Raw genomic sequence first — 24,543 nt, forward strand, 5'->3', positions numbered from 1 at the left:
CCATTATTTGTTAGTTGAATTTCTATAAGAGAAAATTCTCTCTTTAAACAGAAGTTTTATAAACTTGATCTCTGAATTGCATTTAGTAGATTAATTATTTTTTCTCTACATTGATGAGAATAAGTTGCATGATTGCAGTTGGCACTGGAGAAAGACGAGTTGATGCAAGCTTTGGCAGCTGAATCATCTCATTGCTCACAGCTCAAGGTAGTCTTATTTTAATGAAAATTTCTGTTCTGCTGATGAGTAATGAAAATTTATTACGTATAAAGATACAGAAAAACTACAAAGACAAATACTGCTTTACATGTGCCCAATATATTATCTAGTTAAGTACAAAATCTATTATATGGGGATCACCAAATTCTGTGAGAACTAAAGACCACTCTATTATGAAACTACTTGCATTGACATGAAATGAGGCAACAGATCTTTTCCTTCAAAAATTGTGCACTTTTTCCCTTCCAAATTCTCTAATAAATGATACAGGGAGCTGTGGCCAAAATCAAGCCACTTGTAGCCCAATGACAGGGAAGGCCAAAAGGCCAATAACATCTTTCGATTAGGAGAGGAGTGGAGAGGTCGGAAATATTCCAAAAACAGATAGGTCATGGGGCAACAAAGAAACAAGTTATCCATCAAGCCATTGATAACCTTGCACATACAACATTTATTTAGTATTTAGAGATGCCTGTGGTTCCTATAATGGTAGTTATTTTATCAAGGTGGATGAGCCACATAAAAGTTTTTATCTTAGGTGGAGTGGAACACACACCAGTCACATCTAGGTACAGTTGACTACATAAAACCTCTAGAAGCGCCACATGGAAAGACATCACCAATAACTTTTTCTTTGTGATCTTTTTTCCTAGCTGATCTTCTTTGGTCCAGCAGAATAAGGGTGATGACCATCTTTTGAAATAGAAACAGCCATTCATTCAACTCCCAACTGAAGTGTGGTATATGAAAGATGGGATTCCAAGCCATGGACTCACCATGGAGAGAATATAAATTGGTCATTTTGTCTTAGAGAATCAATACAGCATGGGGCAAAGGGAACTAAGCTTCCCAACTCCATACCATCTTCTGAAAGCTGCATGAAGACCATGCCTACCTTTGAATTCTGTGAAGGGAATATATTTATCATAAGCTTTCATAATCCATTTCATTTGTAGAATGAGTAGGATGGGAGGATGAACGAATATGTGCTTCTCCTTGTCAGAAAAAAAAAGCCAATAAGTGCTGCTCCATATTTATCCATGACCACCATAGCCACCTAAGAGGCAAGTATCCAATTGTTTCTTTGAGTTAGTCTTTGTAAACTCATTTAATGCATCATGGTACAAGGCCATGTAACTTTTTGATAAATAGGGCTTCACCCCTTTCTTATGCATATTAACAAAGTACATCCCTTCTACTTGGTTACATAAAACTGGATTTTGTTGGCAGTAGCATTGGTAATCCAGGACAGTCAGGGGGAGTTTTCAGAAATGAGGAAGGGAATGCTTTAGCTCTGTTCTCTGGCCCAATTGGAGAGGTTGACTCTCTTAGGGCTGAGGTATCAGTGGCCATGGAAGGAATCCAAAGAGCAAGAGCCTTGAATATTAGGAGGCTCATTATTGAAGGCTCATTATTGGTATGTGGAATTACAGCAATGAAAGGAAAAAGTTTAAATGGTTGGGAAAAGGATATTGAGATAAAATACAACTGGGTAGAGAACTGCAAATTCCTTTACTGATGGGCTAACTAAACAAGGGCTGAATAGGGATTCTTTGTTTTGGCCTTACTTCTAATACTGTTATTTTCTTTTCTCTGCTTGTGGGGGAGTTAAGACAGTTTACCTCCCTCCGTTTGTATGTAATCTTTTCTTAATTGAAATTCAATGAAGCTTTTTGTCATTGACAAAAAAAAGATACATCCCTTCTACTTATGAAACAATTTTTCTACAATTTGGTGATTGAGTGCTATTATATTAACACTGTAACTGACAAAATTTACAACCCTATTTCCATCAACAAAAGTAAAAATTAAAACATGGCATAGTTCAGGTGCTTACCAGGAGGATTTGTCATTTTTCTTGTGACATTTTTCGCTGAAGTAGCAATTATTTATATCAGAATTTAGAATGCAAACAGAATAGATGCTTTAAAACAAAGTGATAGCATGTATGCAAATGCATGTGCACATGAGCATGTTTTATCAAATGCAAGCTCTCATGTTTTATCAGATCTTGTGTTTTGATATTTTTCCTCTTATAGTTGCCCCTTGCTTCCGATGGGTTTGAGAGATGAGCTTTTGCTTGGCTTCATTTAACTTCACAGTAAAAAATCACAACACTATTTTACCTATGAAGTTTTGAGCCTAGAAAAAAGTTTTTCTTGTTTTATTGAGAATTTACATGTTACATAAATGGTTAGATCCTATATGGGGTACAAATCAACTGTGGTTCAATTATGGGGTAGTTCAGTGAACCGGGATATGCTCCTCATGCGGGGGCGCCTCACATGCACATTGTCCGTGCATTAGGAACATCTCCTGTGAATAATAACTTATAAATACGAGAGGTGTTCTCAATGCATGGTACGATGTGCGTGTGAGGCGCCCTGTGTGAGGAGCAGATCTGGTCTCTGGTTCAGCATGTAGTTTTAAGCACTGCTGTCTGCACCTGTGCTCAAGATAGTAGTGGTTATCGATTAATTTTATATTTGAAGATGTTATTTTTACCTCTTTACATTTTTGTTTATTTTCTTCATTTTCATGAAGGGCTTGAATAAGGAATTGTCACAAAAGCTGGAGGTTCAGACTCAGAGATTAGAGCTTTTGACTGCCCAGAATATGGCCAATGAAAATATCCCATCAAGGCAAACAGACCCTCGTGCGATGCCCGATAGCATGCCACTTTACACAGATGAAGGGGATGAGGTACCATATTTATGATTATTACATACTCGCCATATATAGATAGTCCATGCAGTATATCATAGAGAGAGTATGTCAACAAACAAAATGGATCATGTTACCATGTCTTTCTATGGTTACTTGGTAGTTATGTTCTGATTGAGACATATGTGGGCATAGCTGTTAAAACTTTATGATTTTTTATATGATACACATTGAACAATAAAACCCATGGGTTTTGATTTTAATCGTACATCTGAATCATATGATTACTTTTTGAATCTTAGGTGGCGTTTGCTAAATCTGAAATCTGAAAAGTTAAAAAGATATTAGGGATTTTTATGGCTCAGTCCACCTCAGAATAGGGAAACTATTTTCCCTGATGTATTTACGATCAACACCACCTATAAACACCATCCCCCCGGTGAATTTGGCATTTTCCCCCCTTGACATTGACCCAAATTGTACGATGAAGTTTTGAATTCTGAGGTGGAGTGGATCGTAAAAACCCCAAGATATTATTTGGATCTGAAATCTGAAAAGAAGTAGAAATGTGTTGAGGGCCCGGGAATAGGATCTCGTCACGGGTCGGCCCACGGGGAAAACCTCCTGTTTTCCCTTGTTCTTCCTGCTCGTGATGAACCTATCTTGGCACCTTCGGTGATTTGTCCAAGAGATCACCAACTCTCCTAACTCACTCTTGACTGAATAATTTGATATTCAGTAATGGGGTCTCCTTAAATAGGAGATTACAAGAGTCCTAATCGGCGTCCATAACATTACTCCCCTCCTGGACTACGAGCTTGTCCTCAAGCTCGAAAGCTGGATATGTGGCTTGGAACTCTGCCAATGGGATCCATGTGGCTTCTGTTGGTGGTAGATCACACCATTCCACCAAGACTTCAAGGATTCCACGATTAAAACGAGAGCAGGTGACAGTTTTAGGCTGGGGGACCAGTTTGCCATCTTTCAAGGGTGGCAGGGAGGGAACTTGGTTCGGGGGAACACCCGTAAATGGTTTCAGCAAGGAGATGTGGAAGACATCATGAATTCGACTAGTCTCTGGCAATTCCAGCTGGTAGGCCACACTGCCAATCCGTCGCAGAACCTTGTAGGGCCCATAGTACTTAGGGGCCAGCTTCGGGGCAGCCTTGTGGCGCAAGGAGCACTGCCGGTAGGGCTGGAGCTTCAACCAAACAAATTGTCCTGGATCGAACGACAGTTCCCGGTGGTGCTTATCATAGTGGAGCTTCATGCGGAGTTGGGCCTGCTGTAAGCGAATGTGGATATCGGCGAGGAGGGCGTCGCGGTCCTGTAAGGAGTGATCGATTGCGTCCAAGCGAGTAGATCCAGGCTCGTAGGACAGCAAGCGGGGAGGATCCCTGCCGTAAACGACGCGAAAGGGAGTCATGCCGAGGGAGGAATGGTAGGCTGTGATGTAGCAGTACTCGGCCCAAGGAAGCCATTCCAACCACCGTCGAGGTTGATCGCCTATGAAACAGCGGAGATACATCTCGATAGTGCGGTTAACCACTTCTGTCTGACCGTCGGTTTGTGGCTGGTAAGCTGATGAGTAGGCCACGGTGGTGCCGTGTAGTCGAAATAACTCTTTCCAGAAGGCACTAGTGAGGACCGGGTCTCTATCGCTGACGATGGATTCCGGCAACCCATGTAAGCGAAAGATATGTGTAAAGAAGGCGAGGGAAACCGAAGTGGCACTGTACGGGTGTGATAGAGGAATGAAGTGCGCGTATTTAGAGAAGCGGTCGACTACCACAAAGAGAACTGATTTGCCCCCTACCTTGGGAAGTCCCTCAATGAAGTCCATGGAGATGTCGGCCCAGATCTACGATGGGATGGAAAGGGGCTGAAGGAGGCCTGCCGGGTGTAGATTTTCCCATTTGTGCTGTTGGCATGTGGAGCAATTCTGGACAAAATCTCGAATAGAAGTCTTCATACCTCGCCAATGGAAATCAGTCCGGATGCGGTATAGTGTTTTTTGAATGCCCTCGTGGGTGGAGTTATGGATGCTGGTGATGATGGTGGGAATCAATGGGCAGTTTGCTGGAAGATGGACTCGTCCCTTATACAGTACCAACCCGTCGTGAAGTGACCAATCGGGGTCGGCCGTGTCGGTCTGGATCTTCTTGTAGTAAGAGCGACCATTCTGGGAACTGTGGTGCTGCCTTCTTAATGTCGTCAAACAGAGAGATCCGAGGTTGGGAAATGCTACATAGAACCATCACGTCTTCTTCTCGCCTAGACAAGGCATCAGCTACGCGATTAGAGGATCCCGCTTTATATTCCACCCGGAAGTCAAACCCGAGCAGCTTGCTAACCCAATGCTGCTGAGGGGAAGTGGTGAGACGCTGCTCTAACAGGTATTTGAGGCTGTAATGATCAATTTTGACGATGAACGACCGCCCCCACAAATACGGCCTCCAGTGCTGGATGGCTTGGGCAAGGCCGATTAGTTCGCGCTCATAGGTTGGAAGCTTCAGATGCCGGTCAGCCAATCTGCGACTGAAGAAGGCGATCGGGTGCCCTTGCTGCTGTAGTACGGCCCCGATACCCACTCCGGAAGCATCACACTCGACTGTAAATTTGAGGGCGAAATTAGGTAATTGCAGGACAGGGGTTGAAGACAGTGCATTTCACAGTGACAGAAAAGCTTCATCAGCTGTGTCGTCCCACCAAAAGGAGTTTCTCTTCAACAGGTTGGTTAACGGGGCTGCCAACACTCCATAGTTCTGTACAAATTTGCGGTAGTAACCCGTTAAACCGAGGAACCCGCATAAGGCCTTGGCGGATTGAGGTTTGGGCCATTCTGTTATAGCCTGAATCTTGGAACTATCAACTGTTACACCATGCCCATGGATGATGTGGCCGAGGTAAAGAACCTGTCGCTCCCCGAAGGAGCACTTGGACCGTTTCAGGAATAAGCTGTGTTGGCGTAGGAGTACGAAAACGGTCCTCAGATGGTGTACATGCTCTACCCATGATTTGCTGTAAACGAGGATATCATCAAAGAAAACTAAAACAAATTTGCGCATATGGGGCTGGAATACCTCGTTCATTAGTGACTGAAATGTAGATGGTGCATTGGAGAGTCCGAATGGCATGACTAAAAATTCGAAGTGGCCATGGTGGGTGCGAAAAGCAGTTTTCTTCATGTCACCGGGAGCCATGCGAACTTGGAAATATCCGGACCTAAGGTCCAACTTAGAGAAATACTGGGCACCATGCAACTCGTCCAGCAGTTCATCAACAACGGGAATAGGGAACTTATCTTTGATCGTCCGGTCATTGAGTTCTCTATAGTCAACACAGAACCTCCACGTTCCATCCTGCTTCGCCACCAATAGAACCGGCAAAGAGAAGGGGGAGTGACTTTTGCGTATGATCCCTTGGTTCAGCATCGTTGTACATTGTTTTTCTATCTCATCCTTCTGTAAGTGAGGGTAGCGATAAGGCCTGACAACGACTGGTGCTGAACCCGCCACCAAAGGAATACGATGGTTGCAAGTTCGGGAAGGGGGAAGGCCCTTCGGTTCCTGGAACAGATCTGAAAACTCGGCGAGAAGTTTTTACATGGCTGCTGGTTCTGTCTGGAATGCATGAACCTGCAGTGTCTTTTCTTTAACCCTGCAACCGTGCCATGAAACTTGCTTGCCATTCAGATGGAAGGTCATGGTGAGTGCGCTGAAGTCCCACAAAATCGGGCCTAGGGTAATTAACCATTTGACCCCAAGAACAATGTCGAACCCATCCAATGAGAGTACAAATAAATCAACAAGAATTAGTTCAGAATTGACCTGTACTGGGACGTCCTTACAAATCCCTGGACTGTGAACTTTTTCACCATTTGCGACGGCTACCTATAGTCGCGGCCGGAGTTCCATTGGTAGTTTTAACTGCAGGGCTGCATGTTCACTTATGAAGTTGTGTGTGCTCCCTGAATCGACGAGAATGCGCATCGGCTGACCTGCGATCTGTGCCTGTAACTGCATGGTCTGAGAGGTTTTAATACCGGTGATCGCATGGAGAGAGATCTCTGGTTCGAATGTGACGGGTTCCCCTTCCTCCTCCTCTTGCTCATCTATGAGAAGGCAAAAAAGCCTCTTGCATCTATGTCCTACCGAGTAGAGGTCATCACAGTTGAAACATTGACCTCTCGCTCGGCGCTCTGCCATTTCTGCCCTGGTCAAGCGCTTGATGGGAGGAGTGACCATGTTACTACCTGTACTTGTCACTTCTCTAGAGGTGGTGGTCGTGGGAGGCTTCATTTCCCAGCTGGTAGCAGAAGAGGGGGTCGTTGCTGCTGGTCTTGGGGGTACCCACGAGTTCGGTGGACGACCCACATTAAAGATTTCGCGGCTGAGCTGCAGCTTGCGCTCAAATGCGCGGGCTAAGTTCATGGCTGTGACCAAATTTGGGGGATTCTACATCTCGACATCCACTCGCAGGGGTTCTGCTAACCCTGCTGTGAACATATCGACTTGCTGGTCTGGTCGCACGGAGGATGCCCTCGCGAGGAGGGTTTGGAACTGTCGCTGGTATTCAACAACTGTTTCGGTCTGTTTAAGGTTAATTAGCTCGCCCAGTGGGTTGTTGGTCAATGGGGGTCCGAACCGAAGAAGGCACTAGGATTTAAACTGGGGCCAACTGAGCCCGGGTTCTTCTTGCTCTAACCGATAAAACCAAAGCTGTGCTTCTTCTGTTAAATGAAAGGCGGCTAGGCTACCTTGTCCTGGTCATTTGTCCGTTGATTCCGGAAGAACTGCTCGTAGCGATACAACCAGCCTAGGGGGTCTCCGTTGTCGTTGTACGATGGGAACTCCAGCCTACTGTACTTGGGGATGATGGTTGCTCCATGGCCGACGGACTGCTGTTCGCCGAAAGACTCTAGCAGATCTGGCTGGCGGTCGTTAGCTGCTGTCCCTCCGTCAGAGTTCCTTTCCTTGCTGGAAAGAAACATCTCCATTAGTCGTCGCAGTTCTCGTACTTCACCTTTGATCTCACGAACTTCGGAGCTGGTCTCCACGAGTTGGTGCTCGAGGTCGTGGACCTTGCAAGGTAGCTATTCCAGATCTCCCATGACGCCTTGCTCTGATACCAAGTTGTTGAAGGCCCGGGAATAGGATCTCGTCACGGGTCGGCCCATGGGGAAAACCTCCTGTTTTCCCTTGTTCCTTCCTGCTCGTGATGAACCTATCTTGGCTCCTTCGGTGATTTGTCCAAGAGATCACCAACTCTCCTAACTCACTCTTGACTGAATAATTTGATATCTCATTCAATAATGGGGTCTCCTTAAATAGGAGATTACAAGAGTCCTAATCAAAGGGAGTCTCCTTGCTGAATAGGGAGACTTCCAGTTTTATCTTGCTAAGGATAAGATAAGCTAATCCTAATATGATAAGCTACTAACAAGATAAGATAAGCTAAGCTAATCCTAATCTGATAAGCTATTAACAAGATAAGATAAGAGATAAGAACAAGCAAAATGAGCTAATCTAATCTAGATAAGGCTGTTGTTGTCGAATTGGGTAGGATGAGCATCACTGAATCCTTGCTGCTGCTGGCGGTGGGCCTGGGGCCTGTTGCTGCCGGCGGCGATGGTACGTCTTCCCGAGGAAGGCGTCCATAACAAAATGTAGATAAGATCATTTTAGTTGGTGCAATTCTCCAACATCTAAAATTGTGAAGTTTACTAGTTTACCCTTAGAAATAGACGACTTGATAATATTATAAATAACAAAAACAATATTAAATAAAAATAGTATTCTATTAATGAACAAACATTATATTTTTTTGAAAAAAATAATTATTTATTATTTAATTAAAAATAATATTTATTTATTATAAAAATATTTTAATTATTCCTAATAAATATATTATGAAATATTCCTATTACTATATAAGTCAGTGATTTAAAAGGCATGCCTAGGCGCACAGGTGAGGCGCATTTCAGAGTATGTGCCTTGCCTAGGTCCTAGGCGCAGCACTTTCAAAAGGCATGCGCCTGATGCGCCTTGCACCTCAGCCCAAGCGTGCACCTTTTGAAAATTTGACGCTTTTTTGCCTTTTCTGAACATAGCGACTAGGCACAAAGGCGGCTCGTAGAATCATTGTTTTTTGTAATTTGACGCTTTTAAAATTTGATGCTTTAAAATCATTGTTTTTTGTGTGAAGAGTAAGAATTTAAGAATCAGGAATGCATTATGTTTTACATTACATTAGCTAATTGAAGTAATGCAATTGAGTGAAGAAAAGAGATTAGAAGTTTTACATGCTTGAAAATGTTTTATACGTTTGATTTTATTTTTAAATTCTCATTTGAATATGCTTCGCATCTTATGCTTATGTATTTTAATTTTAGATAATTGGTTTTTTAAAACATTATTTTAAAATTTGAGTTTATATTTTTTATTAATATTATGTTTAATATTTTTTTACTTATTTTTTGAATTTTTGGCTTTTTTTTTTTAATTTTCTGACTTTTTTTTAAATTTTTAGCTTTTTTTTTTGTATTTTTGCGCCTTGCGCCTCAGGCGCAAATTGACCCCTACGCATTTTTTGCGCCTTGCGCTTTTAAAACACTGATATAAGTATTAATACTAAATATTATTATATGTTTAAATTTAAATGATAATAGTAATACTAATATTTATTATTAGTGTTACTATTATATTGAATATTATTATTATTATTGTTATTATTATTATTATTATTACTACTACTACTATTACTAATAATATTTTTTAAATAGAGAAATAATATTTATTATTAATAATAAATATTTATAACATTATTATTAGTAAATAATATTAAATATTTTTTTATTATTATCATTATTAGTAAAAATATTATTAATTAAATAAATAATACTATTAATGGTAATGATAATAATAATTATTATTATTATTTTATAATTATTATATTATAATAATAATTATTATTATCATTATAATTATACGGTCATTGTTATTATTATTATTCACTATCGTTATTATTGTTGTTATTGTTATTAAATAGATGACAATAATGAGGGCATTAATGTCATTTTATCACGTCTGAAATGCGTGTGATATTGGTTCAGATCTGAATTTGTGTTTCAGATTCTCTAATCAGACCTAAACCCAAATGCCACGGGCATCTGAAAAGCAAAGCTTTCAGACTTAAGACATCTGAAAAGTGTTAAAAACGCCACCTTAGGATTTGATTCATGAATTTGGATCTATTCAACCAGTTCCTAGTCTCCAGTACTATCTGTATGTGCAGATAAATACTAGGAGTGCTTGCAAAGCTGGTCGAACTACTTCAATGCTTACAACATACAGGATCATGCTTTCCTTTTGATTAAAGGGTGCCTCTTGTAGGCATTCTTTTCTTGGAGTGTCTAGATTTGTCAGAATAGGATTCATTGGTGCATCAGAGATCTATAGCATTATGGTTTTTCTATTCCTGAGGTTTTGGTAATTCCTCTTTCTAGCCTGAGATCCCATGGTAGTGATTGATGTCAACCTGTGGTTCTTTAAATTTATGGAGATCACCCTATCAGCTCCACTTATTTTTATCCTTTTTTGTTTGATTTTATCTCCTATGCTTTATTATCAAAGGACCTCTGGCCTGTTGGTTACTTGGTATAACATGTGGCTTGGAATCTTGAATACTATGTTATTGAATTGCATCCCTTACCTAAAGCTTTTGGCCATGCTTTTATAGTTGTCTCCACTCTCCACGCATCATGTAGAGAAGTGACTCCCATATTGATCACTTGTTTATTGTTTTTGCTAATCAGGTGGTAGAGAGAGTCTTGGGCTGGATAATGAAACTCCTTCCAGGAGGGCCATCAAAGCGTCGAACCAGCAAGCTTCTCTGATAAGGAGCCAAGGAGGAGTGATGATGAAAGAAAAGTTTTTCCCCCCTTCTGTTTCTTCTCCATGGTGCAATTAGGTCATGTATATTGTGAGCCGATCCCATTCCTTGTAATAGAAAAAAAAATGATTTCCCCCCTTCCCCATTCGTTGGAAGAGGCAAGCGTCATTTCTTTGACAACAGGAAAAGAAAGAAGCCCCTGGTCTCTAACTGGGTGCCGGTATTGATTAATAATTACCAAAATTTAGTGGGGCATTTACTGAGGTTGATGATGTGGAAAAAGAAAAGAAAAAACAATATTCCTACACACTAAATTTAAATTTTATCATGTTAGTTTTGTTCATTCTTCATTCATATTTGGGGTTGAAGTTTACGAGGTTGAATAAAGGTCAAGATTTTGAACCACCTATGAGTCGGCCTTCGATGTCATGCACTTTTGTTTGATAAGAATATGATTCACAGTTTCACACCACTGGCAAATATGGTGGTTCTTTGTTTCACTTTTCTGAAAGGAAATTGAACTCGACTGTGTCAATACATCAACCAATTGAGCCACGGGCTCAAGCCGAGTACTTGTATTCAAGATTTTAAAAACTGACCGGAGCCGGAACTGTTTTGGTCACTGATTTTTGGGTCAGTGGTTTGACTGTATGGTTCGAATGGACAGCTTGTTCCAACTTAAAAAATAAATAACAGTCAAAAACTGTTTTTTGGACTGATCAGGTTGATAGTTCAACCGCTTGGGTCAATGGATTGCTGATCAAATCAACAATTTTTGGTCATGGATGAGATTAAGGGTGAAACAAAATCGGTTGCCTGAATGGTTTTTGGGCTGAATAATTTGACCGTCTGGGTCTGATGGTTCGAAAATACTGCTTGGATTAATTCTTTTTTGAGGTATCTCAAATATGGATTACGTTTCTTCGGTTTTGAGCATCCTGCGAGACCCTATCTAGCATTGGCTACTACATGCCTCTTGATTTGGAAGGAAAGCCAATAGCGCAACTGAAATAAAAGGTTCAAAATATCGAAAAATATCGTATCACATCATATCATGGTTCTCCCCATTTTGATAACTTTAAACGAGTATATTAGAATGATTAAAGAGAGCCGACAGACTTGATACTAGCTATCATTGGTAGTTACCAGAAGGGCTTGATCAATCAGTATCCCTCCGTAAATTTTGATAAATATTACCTGATTGTTGTTAGATTGTTACTTTTATGATACATTTTTAATTCTTACCAGTTTTTCCTGTACCATGTTTGAACCCCTTATTTAAATCTGTTAGAAAGTCCAAATTCCATGTATTTTGGCTGTTCTTTTCAGTTTATTTCAGGGATCGCTTCAAAGCAATTGAACCACCTTAACTGAGTCTTCAATTCAGCTCTCTCGAATGAAAATCATACATGATCCTCACAAAGTTGTGCTCACACCATGTTCACATTCTTTATCAACTGTACATTGGGAACATCTCTCCATGAATAAAGAGATATGAAGTATGAAGATGTTCTCGGTGCACAGTTGAAAAGTGAACACAATTTTGTAAGAGCTGAATCCACCCTCTCTCTCTCGAGAGAGATCTTCATTAACTGATTGCCGAAATAATTACATGAGAAGATCGTCTAGAATCGTATCTAATAGGTAGCTGCCCCATGCAAGCCATGTAAACATAAAGGTGGGCAGTCTGGTTGTGTTGTCTATTAGTATGTACAAAGTTTATAAGCAAAAAATCAGATCTAGCCTGCCTAAAACTGCAGCGGTGTAGCTCATCCACCCAATATTTTGTTGGTCGATCTGTATTTACAAGGTCAATTAGATCTGCATTATCAGAAAAAAAAAAAACTACCAGATGCCTGATGTTGTTGGATATTGCAGCTTTGAGGCCCATTAGAAGGGCTCGTATTTTGGCATCATAGCTGTTGATGACCCAGCATGGGCCTCCTGCTGCAATTTGGAATCTTTGAGTGGTGTTTTTGATGATGAATTCTCGTCCTTCACTTCCTATAGCTGGATTAAATGAGCCATCAATAAACATGGTGGAGATCAATGAGTTGGATGATGGTGCAAGATGAGGAGAGAGATGAGGTTGAGATCCGATGCAAGGTGATGCATTTAGCAAGCTGTGCTGAAGAGCTTTTTGCACTACCGTTAATGGTTCGGTGTTTGTGTTCTCAAAAAGTAACTTGTTACACGCCTTCCAAATGAAGTAGGTGATCATGCTAAATTTATTTAGGCATGAAAAGGCTTGTTCTTTACCAAACTGGTTTTTCATTGCAATGTACCATTCTGAAATGATGATATGAACTGGTTAGATTGTAAGTGAACCTGGGTCAAATCCAATTTGAGAGCTCCACCAAACTGCTCTTGCATAATGACATTGGAAGAATAAGTGGAAGGCTGTCTCTTCTTTCTCCTTGCAGAAACTGCATAACTGATCTGAGCTTCTCAACCACTTATGACATTTGTCCTTCATGATCAAACTGTCCCATAATAATTTCCAAAGAAATAATTGGAAGTGATGGGGGACCTTGAGTTTCCAATAGCAACTTCCAGTTGAAATGAGTGGTTGAGGTTGAACTTTCTGCATAGATATATAGCTGGTATGCTGATTTAACTGTGAAGACTCCAGAGTTGTTGTTCTTCCATAGAAGTAAATCTTTGGCTTGATTGGGCTGGGGTGTAATGTTCTGAATGTGGACAATGGTATTTGCATCAAAAAGCTCTTGTAGCTTTGTGCGATTCCAATTGTGATATGGGTTTAGCAATTCTGTTACTTTGATATGACTCTCAGAGGTTGTATTGAGTGATGTGGCGACATGGAGAATGTGGCCAGGTATGGATGGGATCCAAGGATCAGCTACAGGAGAAATATTGGAACCATCTTTGATCACCCATAACGGATTGGACTTCATGCTGTGAGAGAGTCGGTATGCATGTTTCCACCAACATGAGCTCCTTTGTCCTTTCTTGGCCGCAAAAATGGAGGTGTTAGGAAAGTATTTCTCTTTCATTATTTTACTTCACAGGCCATGCTTGTCTGTAAGCAGCCTCCAAATTTGCTTGCCAAACATTGCTATGTTCATTTCAGTAGTTGCTCTAAAACCCAACCCCCCTTGGGTTTTTGGGTGACACAATTTTTTCCATACAATGGTGTGATGTGTAGAATCATTGAAGTTGGACCACCAAAATGTTCTACTTGTTCTATCCAGTTTGGATGTTACAGAGCTCGGTAAAATGGTGGTTGACATGGTATAGGCAGGGATTGATTGCAGGACTGATTTGATAAGAGTTGTTCTTCCTGCTTGTGATAGGAGCTTAGTACTCCATGCATTGACCTTTGAGGAGACTTGATATATGACTTCTTTGAGAGAAGTTTGCAGCTTGTTGTTCACTAGTATGTTAGAACCCAAGTACTTGGGCCCTGTCATAGGTGTCTTGACCTTTAGTAAGTGAGAGTATGTTATCAGGGGACATTCTTGCTAAAGAAAATGCTGGATTTAGCATAATTTATTTGCTAGCCAGATAAGGATTCAAACATTTTAATGGTGTTGCCTAGAGCTTTGACATGTGACATGTCCGCTTTGCAGAATATGATGCAATCATCAGCAAAGAGCAGATGTGTGATAGGAGTACCATTAGGGCACAAAGTAACACCTTCAATACTGCTTGTATTAGAAGCTTGGAATAGGAGCTGTGAGAAGACCTCCATTCCGATGATGAATAAGTAGGGGGATAGTGGGTCTCCTTGTCTCAACCCCTGTTCAGGTGCTCACAATTAAAGAAGTTTTGGACCTGGAAAGAATGCCATGTTTGAGCACTTCCCAAAAATGCTGATAAAAATATGCTGTGAAACCATTTGGACCTGACGATTTGTGGGGATTCATTTCCTTTACCACTAGGGTCAGTTTTTCAAGGTATGGGGGGAGAAGTAAAGATTCAGTTTGTTGATCAATTAGCATGGGCAGAGTGATGTTCTCGAGCAGATTGGGATTAAAGCTTTCCGGCTGACCCCCTGTGCTCAAGACTGCATTTTTGAATGTGAGAGCAATGATATCTCGGCTAGAAGTCCAGTGACCATCAGCAGCTTTTAACCACTCTACATTATTTTTTTTGTGTTTCTAAAGTTGGCCATTCGGTGAAAAAACTTTGTATTTTTGTCCCCTTCTCTGAGCCAGAGTTCTCTATTTGAGCCTCCAAAGTTGTTCTTCTTTCAGCAACCAATAGTGGTATTACTGTTTGAGGGAATTTAGTAACTGTTGTTGCTCCCCATCAATATGGGACATTTGGATGCTGGATATTTTAGAAGAGAGTGATTGAATGTGGTCTTGAATGAGACCAAACTGGGATTTATTCCAAGCCTGAAGTTGAGATTTACATTCTTTCAATTTCTTTGTGATTTGATGGGCTGCAGAACCTCTAAAGTGTTGATCCCAAAATTGGGTGATAATTTCTTTGCATTGTGAGTATTCAGTCCAGAAAGGTAAGAAGTGAAATTGAGGTCTTCTAGGTGGTGAGGATGGGTTAGTGTTTATACAAATAGGTCCATGGTCCAACGAAGTGATGGGAAGGTTGTAAAGTATTGTGTGAAGGAAGAGGAGGCACTATGAAGTGGTTGCTAATGCTCTATCTAATCTCTCTAGGACTTTTGCATAGCCTTGCTGGCTATTAGTCCATGTAAATGATGGGCCAACGTAATCCAAATCTATGAGGTTGAAGGTGTTGATGAAGTGTGATAAGGCTTTAGACAGAATGGGGCTGTTGTTTCTGAATGACTTGTGATCCTCTGGCCTGCAGATGTCATTTAAGTCTCCCATTAGCAGCCAAGGTAGACTAGTGGATGATTGTAGTAGAGTTAGGTAATTCCACAATGTTTTCCTTCGGTGTTTGACTAGATGATTGTAGAAAAGGAGAAGTTGCCAAGAGTGGTTTGGTGGGCAATTTTTATTTGTAATTGGATTAGGTGAGGGTGAGTTTGGAGAACTTCTACATCCGAGAAATTTGACCAATAGCATAAGAGGCCTCCTGACAAACCAGTTGATTCCCAAAATGCATGGTGTGAAAAGTCTAACTTTTTAACTAGTGGAAGGGTTTTAGATGAGCAGAGTTTGGTCTCAGAAAGGAACGATATGTTAGGTCTCTCCTTACGACACAGTTTGGAAAGTTCTCCTATTTTCTTGGGGTCGTTGACTCCCCTTATGTTCCAAGAAAGTATTTTCATGATGTATATAATGAAGATGATGAATGCTGAATGTACACTTGTAGATAAATAGAAAAGATTAGATATAAGATGTAGGGAGTAGCATACCTGGATGGGGTCAAGGTTTGAGAGGATCAAATTGCTGAAATCAATGTTGTATAAGCAACCTTCCACATAGCGCTCCATCGGGAAAGTGACTGCCTCAGATTCTGGGTTTGTGTTATAAGGGATGGGGGTATTGGGTCGGGTGCGGGTGTGGGTATTGGGGGAAGGAGGAGAGTGGTTTTGGAGAGTATGTATTTTGTGGGAACCAGTTGTCCGGTGAAGAAGTTGGCCACCTATCCCTCTTTTACTGCCAGTAAAGTATTAGAGAAGGGATCCATATAATAGTTGCGTGGACAGCCACGTTTCCTTTTCCCAGTATGAAGGTCAATGGTGCCTAAACCCCCTGTTTTGGTAAGGTAGTGGGCTGTCAAATTCAATTTTTGGTCGATTGGCCACTTGGTTTTATTGGAGTTTGCATGCGAGTTTGAGGAATGAGCATGGCTGCCACGTGTTGGCTTTAGGGGTGTGCTGGCTGCAGGGGACTCAGAGGGATTCGCAGGCGTGAGCGAGTTGCCAGAGATGAGGGCAAGATATTCTTTGGAGCTATCGGTGCACCTTCTTTTCCAGCCACTTGTGCCGTCTTCAGAGTCCTTGTCCGATCCATGTTCATTGTGACGAATTCTGCAAGAGTCTGGTTTGACTTTGCCTATGTTGAAGACTGGAAGGTTGAAGGGTTTCTCTAGGCAGAACTTGGATATAATCGACAGTGTTGGAGATGAGTCGTTTGCAGTTTGTCCAAACATGTCTGACTAGGCCACAGTTAGCACAAACGCGGGGGAGTTGCTCGTAACAAAAGCGAAGCCAAATCAGCTTGCCCTGATAAAATATGAATCGTCCTGTACAGAGGGTTTTTCGAAGATCAATAGTAATTTTTTTCCTGGCAAATAAACCCTGGATTAAATGGCATGTTTGCATTTTCTCTTGGTTTGGAACAATGGTTCTTGCTGCTTGTGCAAGAGAGCAGACCATGCCATCTTCTACTGTTCCTCTGGGTATCATGTGAATTTGCAGCCAAATCATTTGACTCCATACCTTCTCAACAGTGCCGGAGCATGAATCACTCCACTCTTCAAGTAGTGTCTAGCTGGAACGATGAAACCATCGGCCCTCCTCTAGTGCAGTTCTTTTGTCGTTAGAATTAGAAAACAAGAACTCAAGACTCCCCCCTTCAATAAAACGAACTGTAATAGGAGTTGTATCTTTCCATTGAATGCTAACATGATTAGCTAGAATGTTTTCCTACTTGTTGATGCGGGAAAATGCACCCCTTTAATGTAAGAGCTATAAAATTGATAGGTTCAAAAGAGGGAGTTTGAACTTCTTTACTTGCATTTACTGCATGGGAGAAAAGCGATTCAAAGTTACTTGTTGCATGCATGGGACTGGTGGCGGTTATTATTTCTTTGCCTTTGGAAGCCATGCTGGTATAGGGAATATTCGGTTATCACGGTAGAGAATGAGAGACAATAACTTCCCGATGGAAGCCCTGTGTGGACCGCGGGGGGTAGGTTGGTACAAGGGCAAGAATCTATCTATAGGGGAAGGTGGAAGAATCTGTGATAAAACAGTGTTGGGGGTTATGCAACTGAAATATTGTAGGATTTACAAAGGAGAGGAAGTTTCAGAGAAGTAGTTATAGAGGTTATGTGAGGTCACGGAAGGGGAGGTAACGGAGTTATGTTGGTGACGGATGGACGGAAATGCAAAGTTGGTGAGTGAGCTAGTTAGGTGTTATCGGGCATGCAATCCTAAGTGCAGAGGTGGAGATGATCTGGTCTAGGGGTTAGAGATAATATGGCATGCATCTCCGGGAGTTGTGAGAGGTAGACATTAGCTAGGAGAGGCTTACGAGTGGAGGGAGGTGAATCGATAGTAGGTTGGGATTTGTGATTGGAGGATATCGTAAGTGGAAATACAAACCGACGTTGGGTCGATATCAGAAGAAAGGAAGGTAAACCGACACAAAGGAGATCAGTCGCTTAGATATCAGACGCTGAAGTCGCTTCCCGGTGACGGGTTTAGAGCTTACAAGGGAAGGGGGGTGTACGTTGCATGTATCCACCCTCTCTTGAATGCAGGTAGGATATTAGGATTGGCTAAAGGTTGTAAAACTAATAATAATACTTCACACCAGTCAAAATATACGAGGCCCACAACCAATTGGGCCTCGTGTATTTTGTTCGTGGGGCATTATTATTCTAATCCAAATTTCCTTTCATACCTATATTCAAATCAAAGAAATCGTATATTTGTAATAGCCACTTTGATCAATAACTCTAATAGGATAATTTAATTAGATTCCGTATATGCATTGTTCAGACTTTAGACATGAAAATAAACTCTTACCATCTCTATAAAATAGCCTCCAATTGCGGTTTGGAATCCCATTAGGGCTGTTCATGGGTTGTGTTGGGTTGGTTTACTAGTTTTTTTTTTCAATCAACCCGACTTAATAGGGTTACCTAAAGATTAAACTAAAACCAACCTTCTATTAAGCAAAACCAATCTGATCGATTTAAGTTGGTTTGGATTGATTTTGATTTAAATATATACATTTCACCTTTAAATATATATATATATATATATATATATATATATATATTATATTATAGAATATATTTTATAGAAATACATTTAAAACTGAAATATATATTTCGGGATAGACCTAAACCCCACTATTATCTTCTCTATAAGAAAAATATTAAGTTTCAAGTGTACAAAAAGAAGTCTTAATTCTTAAATAAACCAAAGAGAGATGTATTGTCTTGAACAGAGTCATGAAGCAGCTATCAGCTTGTAACTCTCGTCGACTAACCATGCAAGTTTAAATTATCAGCAATAAGCTTGAAATCTTCATTTCTTACTATCTCTTTCTTCTCTACTCGTTCTTAACTCCACAACCCTACTCCTCACTACAGTTTTGCTTCCTTAGCCACCCCTTTACTCTACCCTTCTCCATTTAGCTTCCCAACCTAGGCTCCACAGAGTTCAGTGGGACGTAGCTACCACCCAACCTCGTCCTTGCATACCAATCCCATTCCTGCATTTAACTTCTCTTTGTTTGTTTGACCTACAGTAAGATTCTTTCCAAACATTTACAGTGTTCCTACAATAGGTTCACCTTTCCACTTTCATGTGAGCAATTACTTTACTCTGAAAATGTCTCTAAAAGGGAAAGAAGTTATTACCTATCCAGATTCTACACATTCAACTGAAGACTTTGAGACCTTCTCACATGCAGTCAACGTGGAAGATAGGGATCGACCTCTTATCTTTGAACCATTAGATGAAGCACTACAACTCATTAACTTGACATTAAAGAGGTGTATCTTCCCACGTCAACAAGTTTTTGAAGAGGCTCTTGCCACACATGTTCGAAGTCAGTGGAAAGCTACAGAAAATATAACGGTAAGGTTTCTCGAAGGAAGTCCTTGGTTTTACCATTCAACTTGGATTCTTCTTGAAGAATGAAGCGATTCCAATACTGGTCTTGTGGACAAGGTCTGGACTCAACGAGTCTTGTTACAAATTCACATGATCCCTCGAGCCAGGGTAGAAGACAACCGTGCTTTCTTGCCAGCACAGCTGGTGCCATCGTTCCCAATCAAGATGCAACTCCAACTGGTAATCTAATAGGAGGTCTCTATGTTCATAAGAAGATTATCATTGATTTAAGACAACCACTATACACTGGTCGTTTCATCTTCTTTTGTGGAAAACCAGTTTGGATTCGGTTTTGCTATGAACAACTTCCAAGGTTTTGTACAAATTGTGGACTCATTGGTCACATTTGGTCAAATTGCAAGGGTCTAGATCATTCTATCCCAGATCCGTGATAATTCTTGGAATCTCGATCCATCGATTATCCAAGAGAATGTCTTCGGGTAGAGTACAGACCAAAGAAGCAACTTAATATCCCTGTGTACTTGTCACCAAAACCAAACACTAGTTGAAATTGCAAAGTTCATCACAATGAACGAGGTTCGGATGAAGATTCAGAAGATGGATCTGGTGGTCGGAAACAACATTGCATCAAACCGTCCAGGGATCTCCTCACCTTGGTTTCCGACAACTCGTCAGCATCAATGCAATGGGATCCCGACGAGCTCTTTGCTCCCCCTCCCCCCCCTACCCCTCATGTTTCGGCTCACCACCGAACACCTGGCATCCATGCAAAACCATGCAATGCGCATGCACAACAACCGAACAGCTGGCTAGCGCCACATACTATCCATGCACAAACCCCACCTGTTGCCCCAAAACTCGCATTAATGGCATACTACTTTACCAAAACTGGTGGGCTGGGTACCATAGATTTGCTCATAGGTAAGAGGCCATGTGGCCGTCCGGGGAATTACCATTTAGATCCCTCATCCAATACTTAATTCGCAATTCGTAAGGGCCAAGTGGCTGATGTTTTTATTGGTGACCTGCTACCCCCACAAGCCTTCTAACCCGCACAACAATGACATTTCCAAATCCCACTCCTTCTCACTTACATCCCCTTTTCTTTACATTCCCCACCCCCTCCCACATAGACCTACCTCTTCCCACGAATATGGTAGCAATTACATTCCCATTGCTACCGTTTCTGGATGTTGTTTCAACTGCTGATAATCACCTCCATTTGTTGTTGATTCTCTCAGCACATCTTTTATATCAAGTATATTTTATTATCCTAAATTATGTTATTATATGTTAGACAGTGTATGTCCTTAACTTCAATCATAATGATGTACATTATGACATTTATTGTAAATGAATAAAGTGCATATTTGATTAATGTTATTATGGTGTGTTTCTGTATAATATCCTTAAATTAGACACATATGAGACTCGTGTTAGTTTAGAATCTTCATAGTCGTTAGATAAATCTGAGGAGATTTATCCTGCCAAGGCTGACACTGATGTGCCACCAAGTTGGTTGGGGTGGTTTGTCTCAACTGCTAAAGTGAGGCTTGAGGTACATGTAGTGTGAGTTTTCTTAAAACCCTGAACTGGACCAAAATTCCATTATTGCCAATAAGTGAGATCCTTAGAGGAGGTCAAAATCTGGGTATGTTGGGACAGTTCGAGAATTCATCTGAGTGGGTGATCATAGTGATAGAATCAGCCCCTTTGTCAGACAAAGGTAATGATCGGGGATGCACTATCTATGATGGAAATCAAAACTGTCGGCAGCCGATTTCAATCATTGAAATTTGTTTATGCAAAATATATATATATATATATATATATATTATGGTTTCAAAATGCTTGCAAAAGGTTTTAATTCACAGGATCCATGTGAGTATAGAGTGCAACATTGTTCCTTGCAGCCGAGGGAGAGGTCATCTCTTGTCGGGCAGTATTTGATCATTATGGGCTGAGAGGTTAAGTGTAAGACCATTGATGATAGTACCTGATGGGCTAATCTTGCATCTGCCCACAGTCCCTAGGTTTTTATAAGGTGGCTTGGCCCAATGACCACTTAGTGTAAGTGTTGGGCCCACTAAGAGCCCATGGTGATGGACTCAGGGGTTCACTGCCCATAATAGTGAATTCGGTCAGGCTTTATAATAGAGGCTAGACTGAACCCATGTGGCTGATGTGTAGATCAATGTTTGAGTCCCACGCCATGCAAAGAAACCTAACTAGGCAGCAGTTTGGAAGGGTAGTGAGCACATGGACTTATTGGGCCTAAAACCCAATTCGAACTGGTCTAATTTGATTAATTAAAGAGAGTCCATATTTGGATCAACAAATAGGATAAGGAATTATACTTATCCACTCAGAGAGTCCATATCATAATACAGATTTGGATTTAGAAACTCCTAATAAAATTAGGAGGGCTGATCTAATCTTCAGATAAGATAAGGGCTTATCCTTATCTCTTAAAGAGAGTCTAGATTCAAATAAGGATTTGAATCAGGAAACTCCTAATGGGATTAGGAGCTGATCTCTTTAAGGCTATAAAAGGAGGAGGGGGCGAACCACACAACACATTCAGATCTCAGATCACAGAAAGAGAGAAGACAACTATAGTAAGACTGCGCCATCTTCTATTCTTGCGCCCTCCTCCTACTACCGCCATTGCCAGTTCGTTCTCCACTGTAGGAGCGATCAAGAAGGGTTCTTGATATCAATTTTTAGAGAAAAACTGATCTGAAGTCGTGCTCACATACCCTTCATCAAATTCTTGCTGAAGGATTCTGTTCTTGTGAAGAACCACCTATTGATTCTGCTCCACCCTACGCTGTATCATCTTCAATGAGAGCAGTCATTGGAGTTTTCCTTGGGTGTAAACACCTTTGTTGGGAGTTACTGCTACTCCGTATCAGGTATATCCCTCTCCTACTTTTTGATTTCAGATTTGGTTCGGTTTAGGTTCAAGATTGATCATTGAAAATGCAAATTTTCTAAAATAGGGAATGTAATTCCCACATGGGAGAGAGAGAAGTTTTTGAAATTTTGCCCTACCTTCCTGCAAGGTTCGGTTATCCATATGATGGGTCTCTTATCCCTTCAATCTTCGCTTTGTTGATGATTGTATTCTCTTTTGTAAAGTTGGCATGGCACACGTTAGAGCTTTGCTCAATATTCTACACAAGTTTGAGCTCATGTCGGGTCAAGAAATCAACTATTTCAAGTCAAGCATTTTTTCAGTAGAAATGTACCGTGCCTACATCGTAAGTTCCTCTCTCATGCTCTTCATGTTAAAAAGCCATTGGCAGGAACCAAATATCTCGGAGCCCAAGTGGGGACAAATATTCGGCTAGGTAGCTCTCACAAAGAAATCATTGATCAGGTGCAATAAAAAATTAGCTACTAGAGCTCAAAACCTTTATCACAAGCCAGCTGTACCACACTTGTTAAATCGGTGCTCCAAGCAATTCCAACTTATTCCATGTCAACGTCAAATTTTCCCAAATCCATAACATCCAAAATTGATAAAATGTATAGAACTTTTTAGTGGGGTCAAACCTTGAAAACCTCCTATCATACCCTCCCATGGAACAAATTATGCCAACACAAAAAACAAGGAGGTTTTGGTTTCAGATCTTCAGGGGGCCATGAACCAAGCAATGTTTGGTAAGAAAGTCTGGCGATTATTAACAGAGAGAAGAGGGCTTTGGAGCATGCAAATTAAGGCTAAATTCTTTCCCCGCACTTCCTTGTATGCGGCAAAGAAGGGTAAGCTGAGCTCGTAGTGGTGGCAATAGGCTCATCAATTACTTTTACTTCTACATCCCAATATATGGTTGATCAAGGATGGCATAGAGGTATCTGCTATCTCTGACCCATGGATTCCGACTCTACCAGGTAACATTCCGTCACTGAATTCTCCTCTCTCCCAGCATAGAGTTCAGGGCCTGAGAGTCTCAAAACTAATGAACTTAGATGGCTCATGGAATCTCCAGAAGTTACAACAGTTCTTTTCAGTCTCCACCATTTCCTACATCCTCTTGGTATCTTCGGAGCCAGGTCAACCGAATAACCTCCTAGTCTGGAAAAATAATGCTTCAGGCATTTACACAGCCAAATTGGCATACCACTCTCTATCCACGTTAGGAGCTTCTACATCAAGTACCTATTTTAATTGAAAGCTTATATGGAAGCTCAAAGTGCCATTCAGATTCCAAGTTTTTCATTGGGAGACTCTTTAGGATGGGTTACTTACAAAAGACAAATGCTCCTCATGGCTGAACAGGGAAGATAGGCTGTGTGTTCTACAAACTCCAAGAAGAAACAACTCACTACCTGCTATTCAAATGCCCATTTGCGCGTGCGGTATGGTGTGGTACTCAGATTGGTTTGAACCCATCGTGCATATCTTATCTTCCTATACACACCATCATCATGAACTGGTACACCTCTTTGAGTGCACATTTGGGTAAACACCAAGTTTTAATGTGTCTTGGTAAATTTTCTATAATTATATATCATATATGGGAAGCAAGGAACAAGCAGATTTTCGAGAATGTCAGGCAACATCCCGTACAAGTGGTAAACTTAGTGATAAGTTATCACATGGAACATCCATCACCCCATCCCATCACCACGAGAGTCAGTCACGACAAAATAAGCTTCCAACTTTATATACTGATGACTCTTTTGATACAGATATAGGTAACGCAGGACGAGGGTTCGTCCTCCAACATCCCTACGAGCATTACACCATCGCTTAAGGCAGACCTTCTTGGTCACTTACCAACTATGATGCCGAAATTCGAATCTTACTAGATGGACTACTTATGGCACTTTCCAATGGCATCTCCCATATTTTGGTATTCTAATAGAGCTCAACATTGTAATATTGTGAGGCAGCACAATCAAAGAGCTCATCTTTTGGGTCGGTTTACTTTGCGCTATAACTCCAAACAATCACATAAACAATCACATCTAACTTTTAACTTGTAATATATAGTACCTTTAAAAATAAATAAAATCTTAAATAAACCCAAATTAAATTAGAGTTACAT

The 24,543-nt window shown here is 40.9% G+C and overlaps 1 protein-coding gene across 2 annotated transcripts in view; it reads left to right on the plus strand.

Annotated features, from left to right (window-relative positions):
• BLI (protein BLISTER) overlaps window positions 1-11,119 on the plus strand; it is a 77,844-nt gene extending 66,725 nt beyond the window's left edge. For both annotated transcript variants that reach the window (XM_088957065.1, XM_088957066.1), the window contains 3 exons: window positions 139-207; window positions 2,764-2,922; window positions 10,700-11,119. In XM_088957065.1, coding sequence (XP_088813191.1) covers window positions 139-207; window positions 2,764-2,922; window positions 10,700-10,780 — 309 coding nt within the window. In that variant the 3' untranslated portion in view covers window positions 10,781-11,119. The remainder of the gene's footprint in view (window positions 1-138; window positions 208-2,763; window positions 2,923-10,699) is intronic.
• The last annotated feature ends 13,424 nt before the right edge of the window (window positions 11,120-24,543 follow it).

Source organism: Nelumbo lutea, chromosome 1 (assembly GCF_056320005.1).
Source record: "Nelumbo lutea isolate HS-2025 chromosome 1, American lotus-T2T, whole genome shotgun sequence".
Lineage (NCBI taxonomy): Eukaryota > Viridiplantae > Streptophyta > Magnoliopsida > Proteales > Nelumbonaceae > Nelumbo > Nelumbo lutea.